This window comes from Globicephala melas, chromosome 3, assembly GCF_963455315.2.
Source record: "Globicephala melas chromosome 3, mGloMel1.2, whole genome shotgun sequence".
Lineage (NCBI taxonomy): Eukaryota > Metazoa > Chordata > Mammalia > Artiodactyla > Delphinidae > Globicephala > Globicephala melas.
Genome location: NC_083316.1, coordinates 27483196 through 27502093, shown reverse-complemented (window position 1 = coordinate 27502093; position 18898 = coordinate 27483196). Strand labels below are relative to the sequence as shown.

Sequence of the window (18898 nt, the reverse complement as noted above, 5' to 3'; positions counted from 1 at the left end):
ATGTAGGGTGCAAAAAATTCAGTTGCTCAGCAATCTTAGCTTAGAGCTAAGCCCCAACTAAGCCCCATCCCTATTTTGGGTGCTCAGTTCTGCACAAAGATCCCTTATTTTGGATACAAAGAAGTGGAACTGAGCATTAAGAGAGTTACCTTGTCTCTAAAACCCCAAACTCATAGCATTACCACAATTAACAAAACCCAAATCAGTAACCATGCTTCCTGCTTAATCCTCTAATTTAATACAACACAAATTCATGCATCTTCTCCATCACAAGTTATTTAAATTAGCTAATAAATGCACAGGCAGTGACCTCTCTGCTTATTTTTGTGCTTGGCTTGGAATTAGCTCTTCCATCTTGTTTGTTTGTTTGTTTTGTATTTTTAATTTAATTTTTATTTTATATTGGAGTATAATTGATTTACAGTGTTGTGTTTCCAGTGTCCAGCAAAGTGATTCATTTATACATACACATATATCCATTCTTTTTCAGATTATTTTCCCATATAGGTTATTACAGAATATTGGGTACAGTTCCCTGTGGGTCCTTGTTGACTATCTATTTTATATATAGTAGCGTGTATATGTTACTCCCAAGCTCCTAATTTATCCCTCCCCCCAACCTTTCCCCTTTGGTAACCATAATTTTGTTTTCAAAGTCTGTGAGTCTGTTTCTGTTTTGTAAATAAGTTCATTTGTATTACTTTTTAAGATTCCACATGTGATATCATGATATTTGTCTTTCTCTTTCTGACTTACTTCACTTAGTAGGATAATCTCTAGGTCTATCCATGTGGCATTATTTCATTATTTTATGGCTTAGTAATATTCCATTGTATATATGTACCATATCTTTTTTTAATCTTTTTTTTATCTTTTTTTTTTTAATTGGGGGCATAGCTGTTTTACAGTGTTGTGTTAGCTTCTACTCTACAGCAAGTGGAGTTCCCTGTGCTATACAGCAGGTTCTCATTAGTTATCTATTTTATACATATTAGTGTATATATGTCAATCCCAATCTCCCAGTTGTCCCCACCTGCCCTTTCCCCCCTTGGTGTCCGTATGTTTGTTCTCTACATCTGTGTCTCTATTTCTGCCTTGCAAACCAGTTTGTACCATTTTTCTAGATTCCACATATATGCATTAATATTTGTTTTTCTCTTTCTGACTTAATTCACTGTGTATGACAGTCTCTAGGTCCAACCATGTCTCTAAAAATGACCCAATTTCGTTCCTTTTTATGACTGAGTAATATTCCATCATATATATGTACCACATCTTCTTTATTCATTCATCTGTTGATGGACATTTAGGTTGCTTCCATGACCTGGCTATTGTAAATAGTGCTGCAGTGAACACTGGGGTTCATGTGTCTGTTTGAATTATGGTTTTCTCAGGGTATATGCCCAGTAGTGGGATTGCTGGGTCATATGGTAGTTCTATGTGTAGTTTTTTAAGGAACCTCCATACTGTTCTCCATAGTGGCCATATCAATTTACATTCCCACCAATAGTGCAAGAGAGTTCCCTTTTCTCCACACCCTCTCCAGCATTTATTGTTTATAGATTTTTTGATCATGGCCATTCTGACTGGTATGAGGTGATACCTCACTGTAGTTTTGATTTGCATTTCTCTAATAATTAGTGATGTTGAGCATCTTTTCATGTGTTTTTGGGGCCATCTGTATGTCTCTGTTGAAGAAATGTCTATTTAGATCTTCTGCCCATTTTTTGCTTGGGGTTGTTTGTTGTTTTGATATTGAGCTGCATGAGCTGTTTTTATATTTTGGAGATTAATCCCTTGTCAGTTGCATTGTTTGCAAATTATTTTTTCCCATTCTGTGTGTTGCCTTTTGTGTATGGTTTCCTTTGCTGTGCAAAAGCTTTTAAGTTTGATTAGGTACCATTTGTTTATTTTTGTCTTTATCTTCATTACTCTAGGAGGTAGATACACAAAGATATTGCAGGGATTTATGTCAAAGTGTGTTCTGCCCATGTTTTCCTCTAAGAGTTTTATAGTATCCAGTCTTACATCTAAGGCTTCAATCTATTTCGAGTTTTTGTGCAAGGTGTTATGGAGTATTCTAATTTCATTCTTTTATATGTAACTGTTCAGTTTTCCCAGCACCACTTATTGAAGAGGCTGTCTTTTCTCCATTGTATATTCTTGCCTGTAACAACCTCGTTTAACAGAGGAAGAAAACGAGAGGTTGAATGAGATCCATGACAATGTGTAGTGAGTGAAAAAGCCCAAGTCTCCTGAATTCTGGTCCAGTACCTCCAGTACCCTTTATCATATTCTGGCTTGATTAACTTCACTTGTTCTTCCTTCTGTCCTCTGTTGCACACTTTTATTTACTCAGGATCAGTTGAGTAGCTATTTTCTTACTTTTCTCTTGTCCATATCCGTGGAAAATTTGATGTGAATTCACTGAATAAAATTACCTTTAGGTTTAATGAGAGTAATCTCTGATGTTATAAAACAGACATAAAGTTCCATGCTGATCGCCTTGCTCTAGGCTTTATGAAGAGTAGAGTAAAATAAAGTAGTGGATGTTAAGAAGAATTTGATGTTTCGCCTCTTATCCCACATTGGAGTTTTATGGGAAACAGGGTTTGGTAACAGTATTCTGAGTTTCAGTGGTATCCACTGTGGGTATTTTTTTAAGCCTAGTAATCTTGTTGACCAATAATATTTCAAATGGCAAATGGGATATTTAGGGCCTGGAGATTTTTCCAGAATTTACCATGCAGCTGTCTTTTTCGGCCAATCAATGGGTATTTACTGAATGGTCAGGCTGTGTTTAGCACTCACCTACTTACCGTGCAGAACAAAGAAAGAGAAACTGGTTTCTGCCCTCTGGGAGATTTTGTTTATATAAGACAGATGAGGCGAAAAGTAGTAAAACATGAAATAGAATGTAAACCATAAGAGTATATGTGGGTCACTATAGCCAAAAGGTGGAAGCAACCCAATGTCCATCAACAGATGAAAGGATAAAGAAAATGTGGTACCTACATACAATGGAATATTATCCCACCTTATAGAGGAAATTCTGACACATGCTATAACATGGAGGAAACCTGGAGACATTATGCTAATTGAAAGAAGCAAGTCACAAAAGGACAAATATTGTATGATTCTACTTTTATGAGGTACCTCAAATAGTCAAGTAGACAAAAAATAGAATGGTGGTTGCCAGGGACTGGGGCAGGGTAGGTTGGGGGTACAGAGTTTCAGTTTGGAGAGATGAAAAACTCCTAGAGATGGATGGTGGTAATGATTACAGAGCAATGTGAATGTATTTAAGGCACTGAACTGTACTGTGAAAAAATGGTTAAAATAGTAAATTTTATGTTTTGTATATTTTACCACAATAAAAAAATTTTTTAAAGAGCGTATGTATATATAATAAATTCAGACACATTTTCTTACATCCCCAGGATGGTTTCCCAGGCCAGAGAATCTCCCTTCTGCTTCCAGGCAGTAACATCATGACATTACATGAATCTTGTCTGTTAGGTGGCTTGAGGCCACACGTGGTACAGCTAGGTCCATTCCAAATTCCCTCTCCATTCCACCTTGCTTTTTCCTCTCCCTCTTCCCTTTTGATCCTCCCTCAGCTTTCCTCGTAGCTCTGTCCCCTCTCCTCACATCTGACTCCCAGCCCCAAATCAAAACCAGTTCAGAGAAACTGGATTGCTGAGGCACCAGAGTCCAGATATGAAATTTTTTTCTATTTTGCTTGCAGTTCAACCTCTGTCCACATTCTTCAGAGAACCCAATTGTAAATTAAGCTGAATTCAGTTCACACAATCTATAATATAAACTCTTCCTAAATTCACATCTCCAAATTATTAGTGCCTTTATTCTATGACTCCTTCAAAAAGCCTTGTGATAATTGAGGCTTGACCCTATCTGACAACCGTGGGGTTAAAGCAGATCCTGGGGGAGAATTCTGACTCTCTCCCTGTGCCCCTCTCTTCCAGTGCACTGCATCCTGTGGAGGTGGCTTTCAGAAGAGGACTGTCCATTGTGTTGCCTCAGAGAACAGTAAAACTGAAGACCAGGACCGATGCCTGTGTGATCACGAACCCAGACCCCTAGAATTCCAAAAATGCAACCAGCAGGCCTGCAGGAAGAATGCTGGTAGGTGAATGGCTTTGCTCAGGGGCACAGAGCTTTTCATAAATAAGTTGTCCTGCATGACTTGATTTGTGGGTAGTTTTAGTCCCCTTTTACAGAGCTAAGAATGTTAATGCTGAAGAGGCCAGCCAGCTCCCCTGGGAGCCATCTGCTGATTCCGTGAATTTCGACATTAATTCCTTGAGGGATTATCTCATCCATTTTCCTAACTCAAAGCACGTTTACACTGACTTCATCCCACACAAATGAGAATCACTTCCATTTTTTCAAAGATTTCTGAGAAATGCTCTAACCTTTCTCAGGAACCCAGTCAAGTACTGAATGGACCTATCAATCTTGCACTGCTGTCTGAGGTCAGGTTCCATAGAAACAGACCCTGAGGTGCAAACTTGTGTGCAAGGGATTCATTCAGGAAGTGCTCCCAGGGAAGATAGCTAAGGGAGAGGGAAACAAGACAGAAAAGGGAGGAAGCACAGCTGGGCTGCCATCTCAGGCACATTCCTAGCTTCAGCCTGCTCCCACAGGGAAGCTCCAGGGTGAAAGTTATATCAGAGTTGTCTGCTCTTGAGGCCAACGAGCTGAGAGTTCACATACCCACACCTTTCAGCCATTGGCCAACAGCTACCCAGGGAAAGTGGATTTGCAGGTATTTAAGGCTCTCTACCAGTGGTAGTCTTTTTCCAAAGATTCTTAAGGATGAGAGGTAGTGAAACCTGCTGTTTATTAATCTGCTCATACCTCCTTCCAAGCACTGAGGGCTGGCATTCAACAGAGACTGCTGTCAGAGTTAATATCCTGAGAAGAGTTTCCCTAAGGATTGTTTATTTACAAATCATGTATTTATTTAACAGATATTTGCTGGGCACTTACTTTGTGTTAAACATAATGTCAAACAAGGAACAAAATCACCAACCAGTGAGATACTGATCAGGGCAGTAAGGGTGTTATGACAGCACTTGGGAAGGGTATCATATGGAAACTGGGGAGAGGAGGGAAGGCCTCCAGAGGAAGTGAAGGATGAGTAGAGAGGTCGGGGGAGCAGTTCCAGGAGCAGCGTTCAGTGTCTGTAGTAAGCAGGAAGAAGATGATGTCATGGCATATGAGTCTAAATGCAGTACACAGTTCTAGGGGAGTTAGGAAACAGTAGAGCTAGAAGGATAAGCTGCAACTAGAGGATAAAGAGCCTCATGAAGCAACGCTGATGAGTTTGGACTTTATCCCTAGGGCAGAAGGGAGCCATTGAAGTATTCCTAACAGGGGAGTGATAAGAAAGTCATGCAGGCTGCACTGTGGAAGATAGAGAAAGGAACCAGTTCAGAGACTGCAGCTGCACCCCAAGCAGTTGTACGTGGCATGAATTAAGGCAGTAGAAGTGCAGATAGAGAGAAGTGAGTGGATTCAAGAGCTACTTAAAAGAGACACCTGACAGGACTTTGTGCCAGGGAAAGAGGAGGGAGAACAAAGCCCAGATTTCCGACTTGGGCAGCTGAGTAGATGAGGCTACCATTCTGTGAGAGACGAAGCCCAGGGATGGGTTTGGGAATGGGGAAAGGTAATGCATTCTGTTTGGGACATGTTTGTTGAGGAGCAGATAAATCATTTAGGTAGGAGTGGTCTGTGATTGGTTTTTCCACAGGTGCAGAGGTCAGGAGAGAGGTGTGGGCTGGAAATCCTGAACACAGTGCGCTGAGGGGAAAATGCTTCAGGTCTAATGATCACATGCAACTTCTTTCTGACCAACTTGCATTTGAGGCTGGCTGTCATTGACCTTACTTGAGCCTCCAAACAAAGCTACCTAGGGCTCATTTTCAGAGGTATTATTAAGTTTTAGCCTTCCAGACTCTTGCTACTCAGTGTGGTCCCTGGACTAGCTGCACTGGCATCCCCTGGGAGCTTGTTAGAAATGCAGGATCTCAGGCCTCACCCCAGCCCTACTGAATCAGAATCTGCATTTAAACAAGATTCCCAGGTGATTTGGATGCACGTTAAAGTTTGAGAAGCACCCTGTCCTATTTTTTTTAATTTTATTGAAGTATAGTTGATTTACAATGCTGCATTAATTTCTGCTGTACAGCAGTGATTCAGTTATACATTTACATATTCTTTTTCATAGTCTTTAACATCATGGTTTATCACAGGTTACTGAATATAGTTCCCTGTGCTATGCAGTAGGAAGGACCTTGTTGTTTATCCATTCTATATATACTAGTTTGTGTCTGCTAATCCCAAACTCCCAATCCTTCCCTCCCCCCTCCCCCATGGCAACCACAAGTCTGTTCTCTGTGTCTTTGAATCTGTTTCTGTTTCATAGATAGGTTCATTGGTGTCATATTTTAGAATCCACATATAAGTGATATATGCTATTTGTCTTTCTCTTTCTGAATTACTTCACTTAGTATGATAATCTATAGGTACCTCATTGTAGTTTTGATTTGTATTTCTCTAATAATTAGCAGTGATGAGCATCTTTTCATGAGAAGCACCCTGTTCTAGACCAAGGGGTCAATTTGGGACACTTCCTTTCATGTCATCTCATCACATTCTTTGGTACCATGTTTTTAAAATGCTGAGAGTATAGAATCCTTCTAAGCTGTGATGGTTTTTATATAATTGAGGCAGCAGCACAGTCTTGGTTGATCATGCCTAGTGTTACTGTTTTTTGTCTTTGGCCGTACCACACGGCATGTGGGATCTTAGTTCCCTAACCAGGGATTGAACCCGTGCCCCCTGCAGTGGAATTGCAGAGTCTTAACAACTGGACCACCAGGGAAGTCTCTATTGGTTATTTTTAAATTATATATACATTGCACTGCCCAGCAATAAGACAGTTGAAGACAATTTTCAATCATCAAAATTGGGTTAAATGCATATCTGGTATTTTTTACATTGAAATCTCACACTGAAGAGATGATGACTAATGGTTAGCTGACAATGGATGTAAATAAAAATGAATTCCACTCACCAAAAATTATCAGGGCAACAAAAGGTAATTACAGGTTTCTCTCGAAGGCAGAGTCATGCTTACTCATATAGAAACAATAGGAAAGAGCAGCTGCAAGAAATTCCTTGATTTAAAAAAAGCCGACCACCCACCCTAACCCCTGTACCCTCTAAAATGCTTTGAAAATAAGCCATTCAATGCCCAGATTCTTCTCAGCCAGCCGGCCATCACAGCAAACATGCCCCCATGCCCAACTTGTAAAATCAGGTGTGAATTCATGTAAGGTTTGTTTTCCTCCAGGCCATTTTACTTTCTTTAGGTGCCGTCTAAATTGTTAATGACTTAGAATCTAAATCAGAACTACTATTTCCATAGTGGGAGCTATAGAACTCTTTCCAAGCATATGGGTTAAAAAAACATCAAAATATACAAACAGCTTATGAAGCTCAATATCAATAAAACAAACAACCCAATCAAAAAATGGGTGGAAGATCTAAATAGACATTTCTCCAAAGAAGACATACAGATGGCCAACAAACACATGAAAAGATGCTCAACATCACTAATTATTAGAGAAATGCAAATCAAAACTACATTGAGGTATTACTAGTCAGAATGGCCATCATCAAAAAATCTACAAACAATAAATGCTGGAGAGGGTGTGGAGTAAAGGGAATCCTCTTGCACTGCTGGTGGGAATGTAAATTGATACAGCCACTATAGAGAACACTATGGCGGTTCCTTAAAAAACTAAAAATAGAACTAACATATGACCCAGCAATCCCACTACTGGGCATATACCCTGAGAAAACCATAATTCAAAAAGAGTCATGTACCACAATGTTCATTGCAGTACTGTTTACAATAGCCAGGACATGGAAGCAACCTAAGTGTCCATCGACAGATGAATGGAAAAAGAAGATGTGGCACATATATACAATGGAATATTACTCAGCCATAAAAAGGAACGAAACTGAGTTATTTGTAATGAGATGGATGGACTTAGAGTCTGTCATACAGAGTGAAGCAAGTCAGAAAGAGGAAAACAAATACTGTATGCTAACACACATATATGGAATCTAAAAAAGCGGTACTGATGAACAAAGTGGCAAGTCAGGAATAAAGACAGAGACGTAGAGAACAGACTTGAGGACACAGCAGGGTAGGGGAAGCTGGGATGAAGTGAGAGAGTAGCATTGACATATATACACTACCAAATGTAAAATAGATAACTAGTGAGAACCTGCTGCATAGCACAGGGAGATCAGCTCAGTGCTTTGTGATGACCTAGAGGGGTGGGATAGGGAGGGTGGGAGGGAGATGCAAGAGGGAGGGGATATGGGGATATATGTATACATATAGCTGATTCACTTTGTTGTACAGCAGAAACTAACACAACATTGTAAAGCAATTATACTCCAATAAAGATATTAAAAAACAAAGAAAAACAAAAGGGCAACATGCACCCCAATGTTCACTGAAGCACTATTTACAATAGCCAAGACATGGAAGCAACATAAATGTCCATCAACAGATGAATGGATAAAGAAGAAATGGTACATATGTACACAGTGGACTATTACTCAGCCATAAAAAAGAACAAAATTGGGTCATTTGTAGAGACACAGTTGGATCTAGAGACTGTCATACAGAGTGAAGTAAGTCAGAAAGAGAAAAACAAATATCGTCTATTAACACATATATGTGGAATCTAGAAAAATGGTACAGATGAACCTGTTTGCAAGGCAGAAATATAGACACAGGTGTAGAGAGCAAATGTATGGACACCAAGGAGGGAAAGCGGGGGTGGGATGAATTAGGAGATTGGGACTGACATATGTGCACTGCCATATGTAAAAGATAGTTAGTGGGAACTTTCTGTATAGCTTAGGGAGCTCAGCTCAGTGCTCTGCAGTGACCTAGATGGATGGGATGGGGGAGGAGTGGGAAGGAGGTCCAAGAGGGAGGGGATATATGTATACATGTAGCTGATTCACTTCATCATACAACAGAAACTGACACAACATTGTAAATCAACTATACCCCAATTTTTTAAAAAGTCAAAAAAATTCATCCAGAAATATTTACTGAATATCAGCTATCTTTTAGGCATTATATTCATGATGATTAAAAAACAAAAGCAAAACCCTTATGCACACCATTCTTGGGTTGTTGTTGTTGTTTAATTTGGGGAATGAGGGGTACAGAATGCAATAGAAAAATACAGAAAGTAATAAGGATAGTACTTAAAGTTGATACAAATAAACATTTGAGTCAGCAGACTTAAAATTTTTTCTTCCAGTTTTATTGAGATATAACTGACACATAGCACTGTATAAATTTAAGGTGTACAGCATAATTATTTGATTTACATACATTAGGGACTATCACAATAAGTTTACTGAACATGCATCATCTCATAGATACTAAATTAAAGAAATAGAAATTTGTTTTCATGTGATGAGAACTCTTAGAATTTACCCTTAAAAACTTTCATATATATTGTACAGCAGTGCTTATTATATTTATCATGTTGTATATTACATTCTTAGTATTGTAACTGGAAATTTGTATATTTTGACTGCCTTCCTCCACTTCCCCCTCCCCTACACCCACCTCTGGTAACCACAAATTTTATCTATTTTTCTGAGTTTGTTTTTGAAGTATAACAACACTGTGTTAGTTCTTGGCACACAAGATAGGGATTTGATATTTCTATACATTTCAAGCTGATCACAATGATAAGTCAAGTTACCATCTGTCACCATTCAAAGATATTACATAGTTATTTACTATATTCCCTACACTGTACATTTCATACCCATGACATTAATTTTATAACTGAAGTTTGTACCTCTTAACCTCCCTCACCTACATCTTTCCTCCCCCTACCCCACACCCCTCTGGCAACCACCTGTTTGTTCTCTGTATCTATTAGTCTGTTTCTGTTTGGTTTTGTTTTTTAGATTCCACAAATAAGTAATACCATGCAGTACTTGTCTTTCTCTGAGTTATTTCACTTAACATAATAACCTCTAGGTCCATCCATATTGTCGTAAATGGCAAGATGTAATTCGTTTTCATGGCTGAGTAATATTCCATTGTGTATATATATACCACATCTTCTTTATCCATTCATCTATTGATGGACATTTAGGTTGCCTCCATATGTTGGCTAGTGTAAATAGTGCAGCAATGAACATAGAGGTGCATATATCTTTTCTAATTAGTGTTTTCATTTTCTTTGGATAATACACTGGAGTGGAATTGTTGTATCATATGATAGTTATATTTTTAATTTTTTGAGGAACCTCCATACTGTTTTCCATAGTAGCTGCACCAATGTACATTCCCACCAACAGGGCACAAGGGTTCCCTTTTTTCCACATCCTGGCCCATGTTTATTATTTGTTGTCTTCTTGATGCAAGCCATTCTGAAAGGTGTGAGGTGATATCTTATTGTGGTTTTGATTTGCATTTCCCTTTTCATAAGTGATGTTGAGCATCTTTTCATGTACCTGTTGGCCATCTGTATGTCTTCTTTGGAAAATTTCTATTCAGATCCTCTGCCCATTTTTTAATCAGGTTTTATGTTTTTTGATGTTGAGTTGTATGAGTTCTTTGTATGTTTTGGATAGTAGCCCCTTATCAAATACACTGTTTGCAAATATCAATTTCTTCTCCCATTCAGTAGGCAGCCTTTACATTTTGTTGATATTTTCCTTCACTGTGCAAAAGCTTCTTAGTTTGATGTATTCCCATTTGTTTATCTTTGCTTTTGTTTCCCTTGCCTAAGCAGACAGATCCAAAAAAAAATTACTAAGACCGACATCAAAGAGCATACTACCTATGTTTTCTTTGAGAGGCTTTATGGTTTCCAGTCTTAGGTTTAAGTCTTTAATCCATTTTGAATTTATTTTTGTGCATGGTGTGAGAGAGTAGTCCAGTTTGATTCTTTCCCATGTAGCTGTCCAGTTTTCCTACCACTGTTTTTGAAGAAGCTGTCTTTTCTCCATTGTATATTCTTCACTGCTTTGTCATAGATTATTTGCCCATATAAGGGTGGGTTCATTTCTGGGCTCTCTGTTCTATCCCATTGAACTGTGCATCTGTTTTTGTGCCAGTACTATACTGATTACCACAGCTTTGTAGTATAGTTGGAAATCAGGTCACGTGATACCTCCACCTTTGTTCTTTCTCAAGATTGTTTTGCCTATTTGAGGTCTTTTGTGTTTCCATACAAATTTAAGAATTATTTGTTCTAGTTCTGTGAAAAATGTCATTGGTATTTTGATAGGGATTGCACTGAATCTGTAGATTTCCTTAGGTAGTATAGTCATTTAAACAATACTGATTCTTCCGATTCATGAACACAGGATATCTTTCCATTTGTTTGTGTCATCTTCAATTTCTTTTATCATAGTCTTTTAGTTTTACAAGTACAGGTCTTTTACCTCCTTAGATTTATTCCTTGGTATTTTATTCCTTTTGATGTGGTTGTAAATGGGATTGTTTCCTTAATTTCTCTAATAGTTCATTGTTAGCTATAGAAATGCAACAGATTTCTGTATATTAATTTTGTAACCTGCTACTTTACTGTATTCATTGATGAACTCTACTAGTTTCTGGTAGCATCTTTAGGATTTTCTATGTTTAGTGTCATGTCATCTTCAAACAGTGACAATTTTACTTCTTCCTTTCCAGTTTGGATTTATTTTATTTTTCTGATTGCTGTGGCTAGGACTTCCAATACTACGTTGAATAAAAGTGGCGAGAGTGGACATCCTTGTGTTCTTCCTGATCTTAGAAGAAATGCACTAAGCTTTTCATTATTGACTATGATGTTAGCTGTGGGCTTATCATATGGGCTTTATTGTGTTGAAGTATGTTCCCTCTAAACTCACTTTCTGGAGAGTTTTTTTTTTATCATAAATGGATGTTGAATTTTATCAAAAGCTTTTTGGCAGCAGTTGAGATGATCATATTATTTCATTCTTCAATTTGTTAATGTGGTGTATCATATTGATTGATTTGCAAATACTGAACCATCCTTGTATCCCTGGGATAAATCCCACTTGATCGTGGTGTATGATCCTTTGAATGTATTGTTGAATTTGGTTTGCTAATATCTTGTTGAGGAGTTTTGCATTTGTCCATCAATGATACTGGCCTGTAATTTCCTTTTTTGTGATCTCTTTATCTGGTTTTGATATCGGGGCAATGCTGGCCTTGTGGAATGTGTCTGTAAGTGTTTCTTCCTCCTCAATTTTTTGGAATAGTTTGAAGAGGATACATGTTACTCTTCTCTAAATGTTTGGTAGAATTCACCTATGAAGTCATCTGGCTCCAGGCTTTTGTTTGTTGGGAGGTTTTTTTTATTATTATTGATTCATTTTTCATTACTGGTAATCAGTCTATTCACATTTGCTATTTCTTCCTGATTCAGTCTTGTGAGATTGTACATTTCTAGAAATTTGTACATTTCTCCTAGGTCATCCATTTCATTGGTGTATAATTGTTCATATAATTTCTTATGATCCTTCGTATTTCTGTGGTATCAGTTGTTACTTCTTTTTCACTTCTGATTTTATTGATTTGGGCCCTCTTTTTACCTTTTCAAAGAACCAGCTCTCAGTTTCATTGATCTTTATTGTTGTTTTATTAGTCTCCATTTATTTATGCTCTGATATATATGATCTTTTTCCTTCTAACTTTGGGTTTTGTTTGTCCTTCTTTTTCTAATTCCTTTAGGTGTAATGTTGGGGTTTTTTTTGAGATGTTTCTTGTTTCCTGAGGTAGGCTTGTATGACTAAAATTTCCTTCTTAGAACTGCTTTTGTTGCATCCCACAGACTTTGGATCTTTGTGTTTTGTTTTCATCTGTCTATAGGTATTTTTTGATTTCTTCTTTTATTTCCTCAGTGATCCGTTGGTTGCTTAGTAGAATGTTATTTAGTCTCCACATGTTTGTGTTTTTTGAAGTTTTTTCTTGTAGCTGATTTCTAGTCTCATATATTGTATTTGGAAAAGATGCTTGATATGATTTCAGTTATCTTAAATTTACTGAGACTTGTTTTGTGGCATAATGTGATCTATCCTGTAGAATGTTCCATGTACATCTTAAAGAATGTTTATTTGCTGCTTTTGGATGGAAGGTATATATATATGTGTGTGTGTGTGTGTGTGTGTGTCTGTGTGTGTGTGTCTGTGTGTGTGTGTGTGTCTCCATTTGGTTTAATGTATCTCTTGTTTTAAGGAAAATTTTTTTTATTGAAATGGGTAATTGGAACTGGGAAAGAAATGTGGGGATATTTATCTGTTTCTTTCATACATAGAGTGTGTTTGTGATTTGCAGTGTCTGAATTAAGGTTTCATTAAGATCTCACTTTCATCAAGAATAGGTTCATCTGAAGAAAAACCAGCCAACCAAAAGGAAAACCCTTAAATCACAAGATACCATTGCCAAAGTCAAAGAGCATATGTGAAGTACATATTCTCTAGTCAAGCTGATCCATGCTGTGTTCTTTTTTTTTTATTGTTTGCCACTTTATTATGCTTCTCTGATATTACATTTTTATAAATTGAAGGCTTGTGGCAACTCTGAGTTGAGTAAGACTATTGCCACCATTTTCCCAACAGCATTTCCTCACTTAGTGTCTCAGAGTCACATTTTGGTACTTCTCACAATATTATAAGCGTTTTCATTACTATTAAATTATGGTGATCTGTGATCAGTGATCTTTTTTTAGAGCTCTTATACTTATTTTTTTTTAATTTTTATTTTATATTGGAGTATAGTTGATTTACAACGTTGTGTTTCAGGTGTACAGCAGGGTGATTTAGTTATACATATACATATATCCATTCTTTTTCAGATTCTGTTCCCATATAGGTTATTACAGAATATTGAGGAGAGTTCCCTGTGCTATGCAGTAGGTCCTTGTTGATTATTTTATTTATAGTAGTGTCTATATGTTAATCCCAACTTCCTAATTTATCCCTTCCCCCCACCTTTTGCCTTTGGTAACCATAAGTTTGTTTTCTAACCCTGTGAGTCTGTTTCTGTTTTGTAAATAAGTTCATTTGTATGTTTTTTATATTCCACATATAAGTGATGTCATATGATATTTGTCTTTGTCTGACTTACTGTACTTAGTATGATAATCTCTATGTCCATATGATAATCTCTATGTCCATCCATTTTGCTGCAAGTGGCATTATTTCATTCTTTTTATGGCTGAGTAATATTCCATTATACATATATACCACATCTTCTTTATCCATTCATCTGCTGATGGACATTTAGTTTGCTTCCATGTCTTGGCTATGGTAAATAATACTGCAATGAATATTGGGGTGGCTGTATCTTTTTGGAGTATGGTTTTCTCCAGATATATGCCCAGGAGTGGGATTATAGGATAATATGGTAGCTCTATCTTTAGTTTTTAAGGAACCTTCCTACTGTTCTCCATAGTGGCTGCACCAATTTACATTCCCACCAACAGTGTAAGGGGGTTCCCTTTTTTCCACACCCTCTCCAGCATTAACTGTTTGTAGACTTTCTGACAATGGCCTTTCTGACTGGTGTGAGGTGATACCTCATTATAGTTTTGATTTGCATTTCTCTAATAATTAGTGATGTTGAACATATTTTCATGTGTTTTTTTGCCATCTGCATGTCTTCTTTGAAGAAATGTCTATTTAGATCTGCCTATTTTTTGATTGGGTTTTTTGTTTTTTTGATATTGAGCTGCATGAGCTGTTTGTATATTTTGGAGATTAATCCTTTGTCAATTGCTTCATTTGCAAGTATTTTTTCCCATTCTGTGAGTTGTCTTTTTGTTTATAGTTTTCTTGGTGGTGCAAAAGCTTTTAAGTTTAATTAGGTCCCATTTGTTTATTTTTGTTTTTATTTTTCTTACTCTAAGGGGTGAATCCAAAAGGATATTGCTGCAATTTATGTCAAAGAGTGTTCTGCCTGTGTTTTCCTCTAAGAGTTTTATAGTATCTGGTCTTAAATCCATTTTGTGTATATTTTTGTGCATGGTTTTAGTACATTCTCTAACTTCATTCTTTTACATGTAGCTGTCCAGTTTTCCCAGCACCACGTACTGAAGATACAGTCTTGTCTCCACTGTATATTCTTGCCTCCTTTGCTATAGATTAATTGACTGTAGGTGTGTGAGTTTATTTCTGGGCTGTATATCCTGTTACATTGATCTATATTTCTGTCTTTTTGCCAGTACCCTACTGTTTTGATTACGGTAGCTTTATAGTATAGCCTGAAGTCAGGGGGCCTGATTCCTCCTGCTCTATTTTTCTTTCTCAAGATTGCTTTGCCTATTTGGGGTCTTTTATGTTTCCATACAAATTTTAAGTTTTTTGTTCTAGATCTGCAAAAACTGCCATTGGTCATTTGATAGGGATTGCATAAATCTGTAGATTACCTTGGGTGGTATAGTCACTTTGACAATATTGATTCTTCAATCCAAGAACATGGTATCTTTCCATCTGTTTATGTCGTCTTTTTTTTTTCATAAGTATCTTACAGTTTTCAGAGTACAAGTCTTTTGCCTCCTTAGGTAGGTTTATTCCTAGGTATTTTATTCTTTTTTATGCAATAGTAAATGGGACTGTTTCCTTAATTTCTCTTTCTGATCTTTCTTTCTTTGTGTATGTAAATGCAACAGATTTCTGTGTATTAATTTTGTTTTGTTTTGTTTTTTGACATCTTTATTGGAGTATAATTGCTTCACAATGGTGTGTTAGTTTCTGCTTTATAACAAAGTGAATCAGTTATACATATACATATGTTCACATATCTCTTCCCTCTTGCATCTCCCTCCATCCCACCCTCCCTATCCCACCCATCCAGGGGGTCACAAAGCACCGAGCTGATCTCCCTGTGCTATGTGGCTGCTTCCCACTAGCAATCTACCTTACGTTTGGTAGTGTATATATGTCCGTGTCTCTCTCTCGCTTTGTCACAGCTTACCCTTCCCCCTCCCCATATCCTCAAGTTCATTCTCTAGTAGGTCTGTGTCTTTATTCCTGTCTTACCCCTAGGTTCTTCATGACATTTTTTTTTTCTTAAATTCCATATATATGCGTTAGCATACGGTATATGTCTTTCTCTTTCTGACTTACTTCACTCTGGATAACAGATTCTAGGTCTATCCACCTCATTACAAATAGCTCAATTTCATTTCTTTTTATGACTAATATTCCATTGTATATATGTGCCACATCTTCTTTATCCATTCATCTGATGATGGACACTTAGGTTGTTTCCATCTCCTTGCTATTGTAAATAGAGCTGCAATGAACATTTTGGTACATGACTCTTTTTGAGTTATGGTTTTCTCAGGGTATATGCCCAGTAGTGGGATTGCTGGGTTATATGGTAGTTCTATTTGTAGTTTTTTAAGGAACCACTATACCGTTCTCCATAGTGGCTGTATCAATTCACATTCCCACCAGCAGTGCAAGAGGGTTCCCTTTTCTCCACACCCTCTCCAGCATTTATTGTTTCTAGATTTTTTGATGATGGCCATTCTGACTGTTGTGAGATGATATCTCATTGTAGTTTTGATTTGAATTTCTCTAATGATTAATGATGTTGAGCATTCTTTCATGTGTTTGTTGGCAGTCTGTATACCTTCTTTGAAGAAATGTCTATTTAGGTCTTCTGCCCATTTTTGGATTGGGTTGTTTGTTTTTTTATTATTGAGCTGCATGAGCTGCTTGTAAATTTTGGAGATTAATCCTTTGTCAGTTGCTTCATTTGCAAATATTTTCTCCCATTCTGAGGGTTAATTTTGTATCCTGCAACTTTACTGAATCCATTGATGAGCTCTAGTAATGTTCTGGTAACATCTTTAGGATTTTCTATGTATAGTATTATGTCATCTGCAGGCAGTGACAGTTTTACTTCTTCTTTGCCAATTTGAATTCCTTTTATTTATTTTTCTTCTCTGATTGCCGTGGCTAGGACTTTCAAAACCATGTTGAATAAAAGTGGTGAGAGTGGACATACTTGTCTCATTCCTGATCTTAGAGGAAATGACTTAAGTTTTTCACCATTGAATATGTTGTTAGCTGTGGGTTTGTCATATATGGCCTTTATTATGTTGAGGTATGTTCCCTCTATGCCCACTTTCCAGAGAGTTTTTTAAATCATAAATTGGTTTTGAATTTTGTCAAAAGCTTTTTCTGTATCTATTGCGATAATCATGGTTTTTATTTTTCACTTTGTTAATGTGGTATATCACACTGATTGATTTGTGGATATTGAAAAATCCTTGCATCCCTGGGATAAATCCCACTTGATCATGGTGTATGATCCTTTTAATATATTGTTGGATTCAGTTTGCTAGTATTTTATTGATGATTTTTGCATCTTTGTTTATTGGTGGTATTGGCCTGTAATTTTCTTTCTTTTTTTGGTGGGGGGGGTGGCTATCTGTCTGGTTTTGGTATCACGGTGATAGTGACCTCATAGAATGAGTTTGGGAGTGTTCCTTCCTCTAAAATTTTTTTTTTTTTTTTTTTTTTTTTTTTTTTTTTTTTGCTGTATGTGGGCCTCTCACTGCTGTGGCCTCTCCCATTGTGGAGCACAGGCTCCGGACACACAGGCTCAGTGGCCATGGCTCACGGGCCCAGCCGCCTCGCGGCATGTGGGATCCTCCCAGACCGGGGCACGAACCCGTGTCCCCTGCATCAGAAGGCAGACTCTCAACCACTGCGCCACCAGGGAAGCCCCTCTAAAATTTTTAAAAATAATTTTAGAAGGATAGGTGTCAACTCTTCTCTAAATGGGTAGGGCCAGGTCTTGGCATCAAAATGGGGGCCTACAGGACAACTCACACCAAGGAGTACTCCCCAGTACCTTTGCCACCAGTGTCCTTGTCCCCACAGTGAACCACAGCCACCCCCCACCTCACCAGGAGACCCTCTAATCCCAGAATGTAGGTCTGGCCCAGGTGCCTATGAAGTCACTGCTTTTTCCCCTCGGTCCTGGTGCACATAAGACTTTCTGCGCACCATCCAAGAGTGGAGTTTGTTTCCCCCAGTCCTGTGAAGTTCCTGCGATCAAGCCCTGCTGGGCTTCAAAGCCAAATGCCCTGGGGGCTCCTCCTCCCAATTCCAAACCCCTAAACTGGGAAGCCTGACATGGGGCTCAGAACCCTCACTCCTATGGGAGAACCTCTGTGATATAATTATTTTCCAGTTTGTGGGTCACCCACCCAGCAGGTTTGAGATTTGATTGTATCACAGATGCACCCCTTCTACCAACTCCTTGTGGGTGGCTTCTTCTTTGTTTTGGAAGTAGAATATCTTTTTTGGTAGGTTTCAGTCTTCTTTGTTGATGGTTCACAGTTAGTTGTGATTTTGGTGTTTTCTTAAGAGGAGGTGAGCTCAGGTTCTTCTACTCCACCATCTCGTCCTTGGACCCTGTTCCAATCTGTGTTAATGTGGTCCGTGAACCAGTAGCATCAGCTTCCTCTGGGAGCTTGTTTAATGTACCATTTAAGGCCAGTGTTTCCTTATTGATTTTCTTTCTGGATGATCTGCCCGCTGATGTATGCATGGTGTGAAATTCCCCTACTATTACTGAGTTACTGTCAATTTCTCCCTTTAATGTCTGTTAATATTTGCTTTATGTATTTAGGTGCTCCCTATGTTGGGTGAATATATATTTACTCTTGTTATATCTTCTTGATTTCTTGATCATTGTATAATGTTCTTTGTCTCTTGTTACAATCTTTGTTTTAAGGTCTATTTTGTCTGATACCTGTATTGCTACCATGGCTTT

The 18898-nt window shown here is 37.8% G+C and overlaps 1 protein-coding gene across 1 annotated transcript in view; it reads left to right on the top strand.

The window, feature by feature from the left end:
• ADAMTS12 (ADAM metallopeptidase with thrombospondin type 1 motif 12) overlaps positions 1–18898 on the top strand; it is a 388903-nt gene that overhangs the window by 360271 nt on the left and 9734 nt on the right. Inside the window, exon 22 of the mRNA XM_060295700.1 lies at positions 3987–4146. Coding sequence (XP_060151683.1) covers positions 3987–4146 — 160 coding nt within the window. The remainder of the gene's footprint in view (positions 1–3986; positions 4147–18898) is intronic.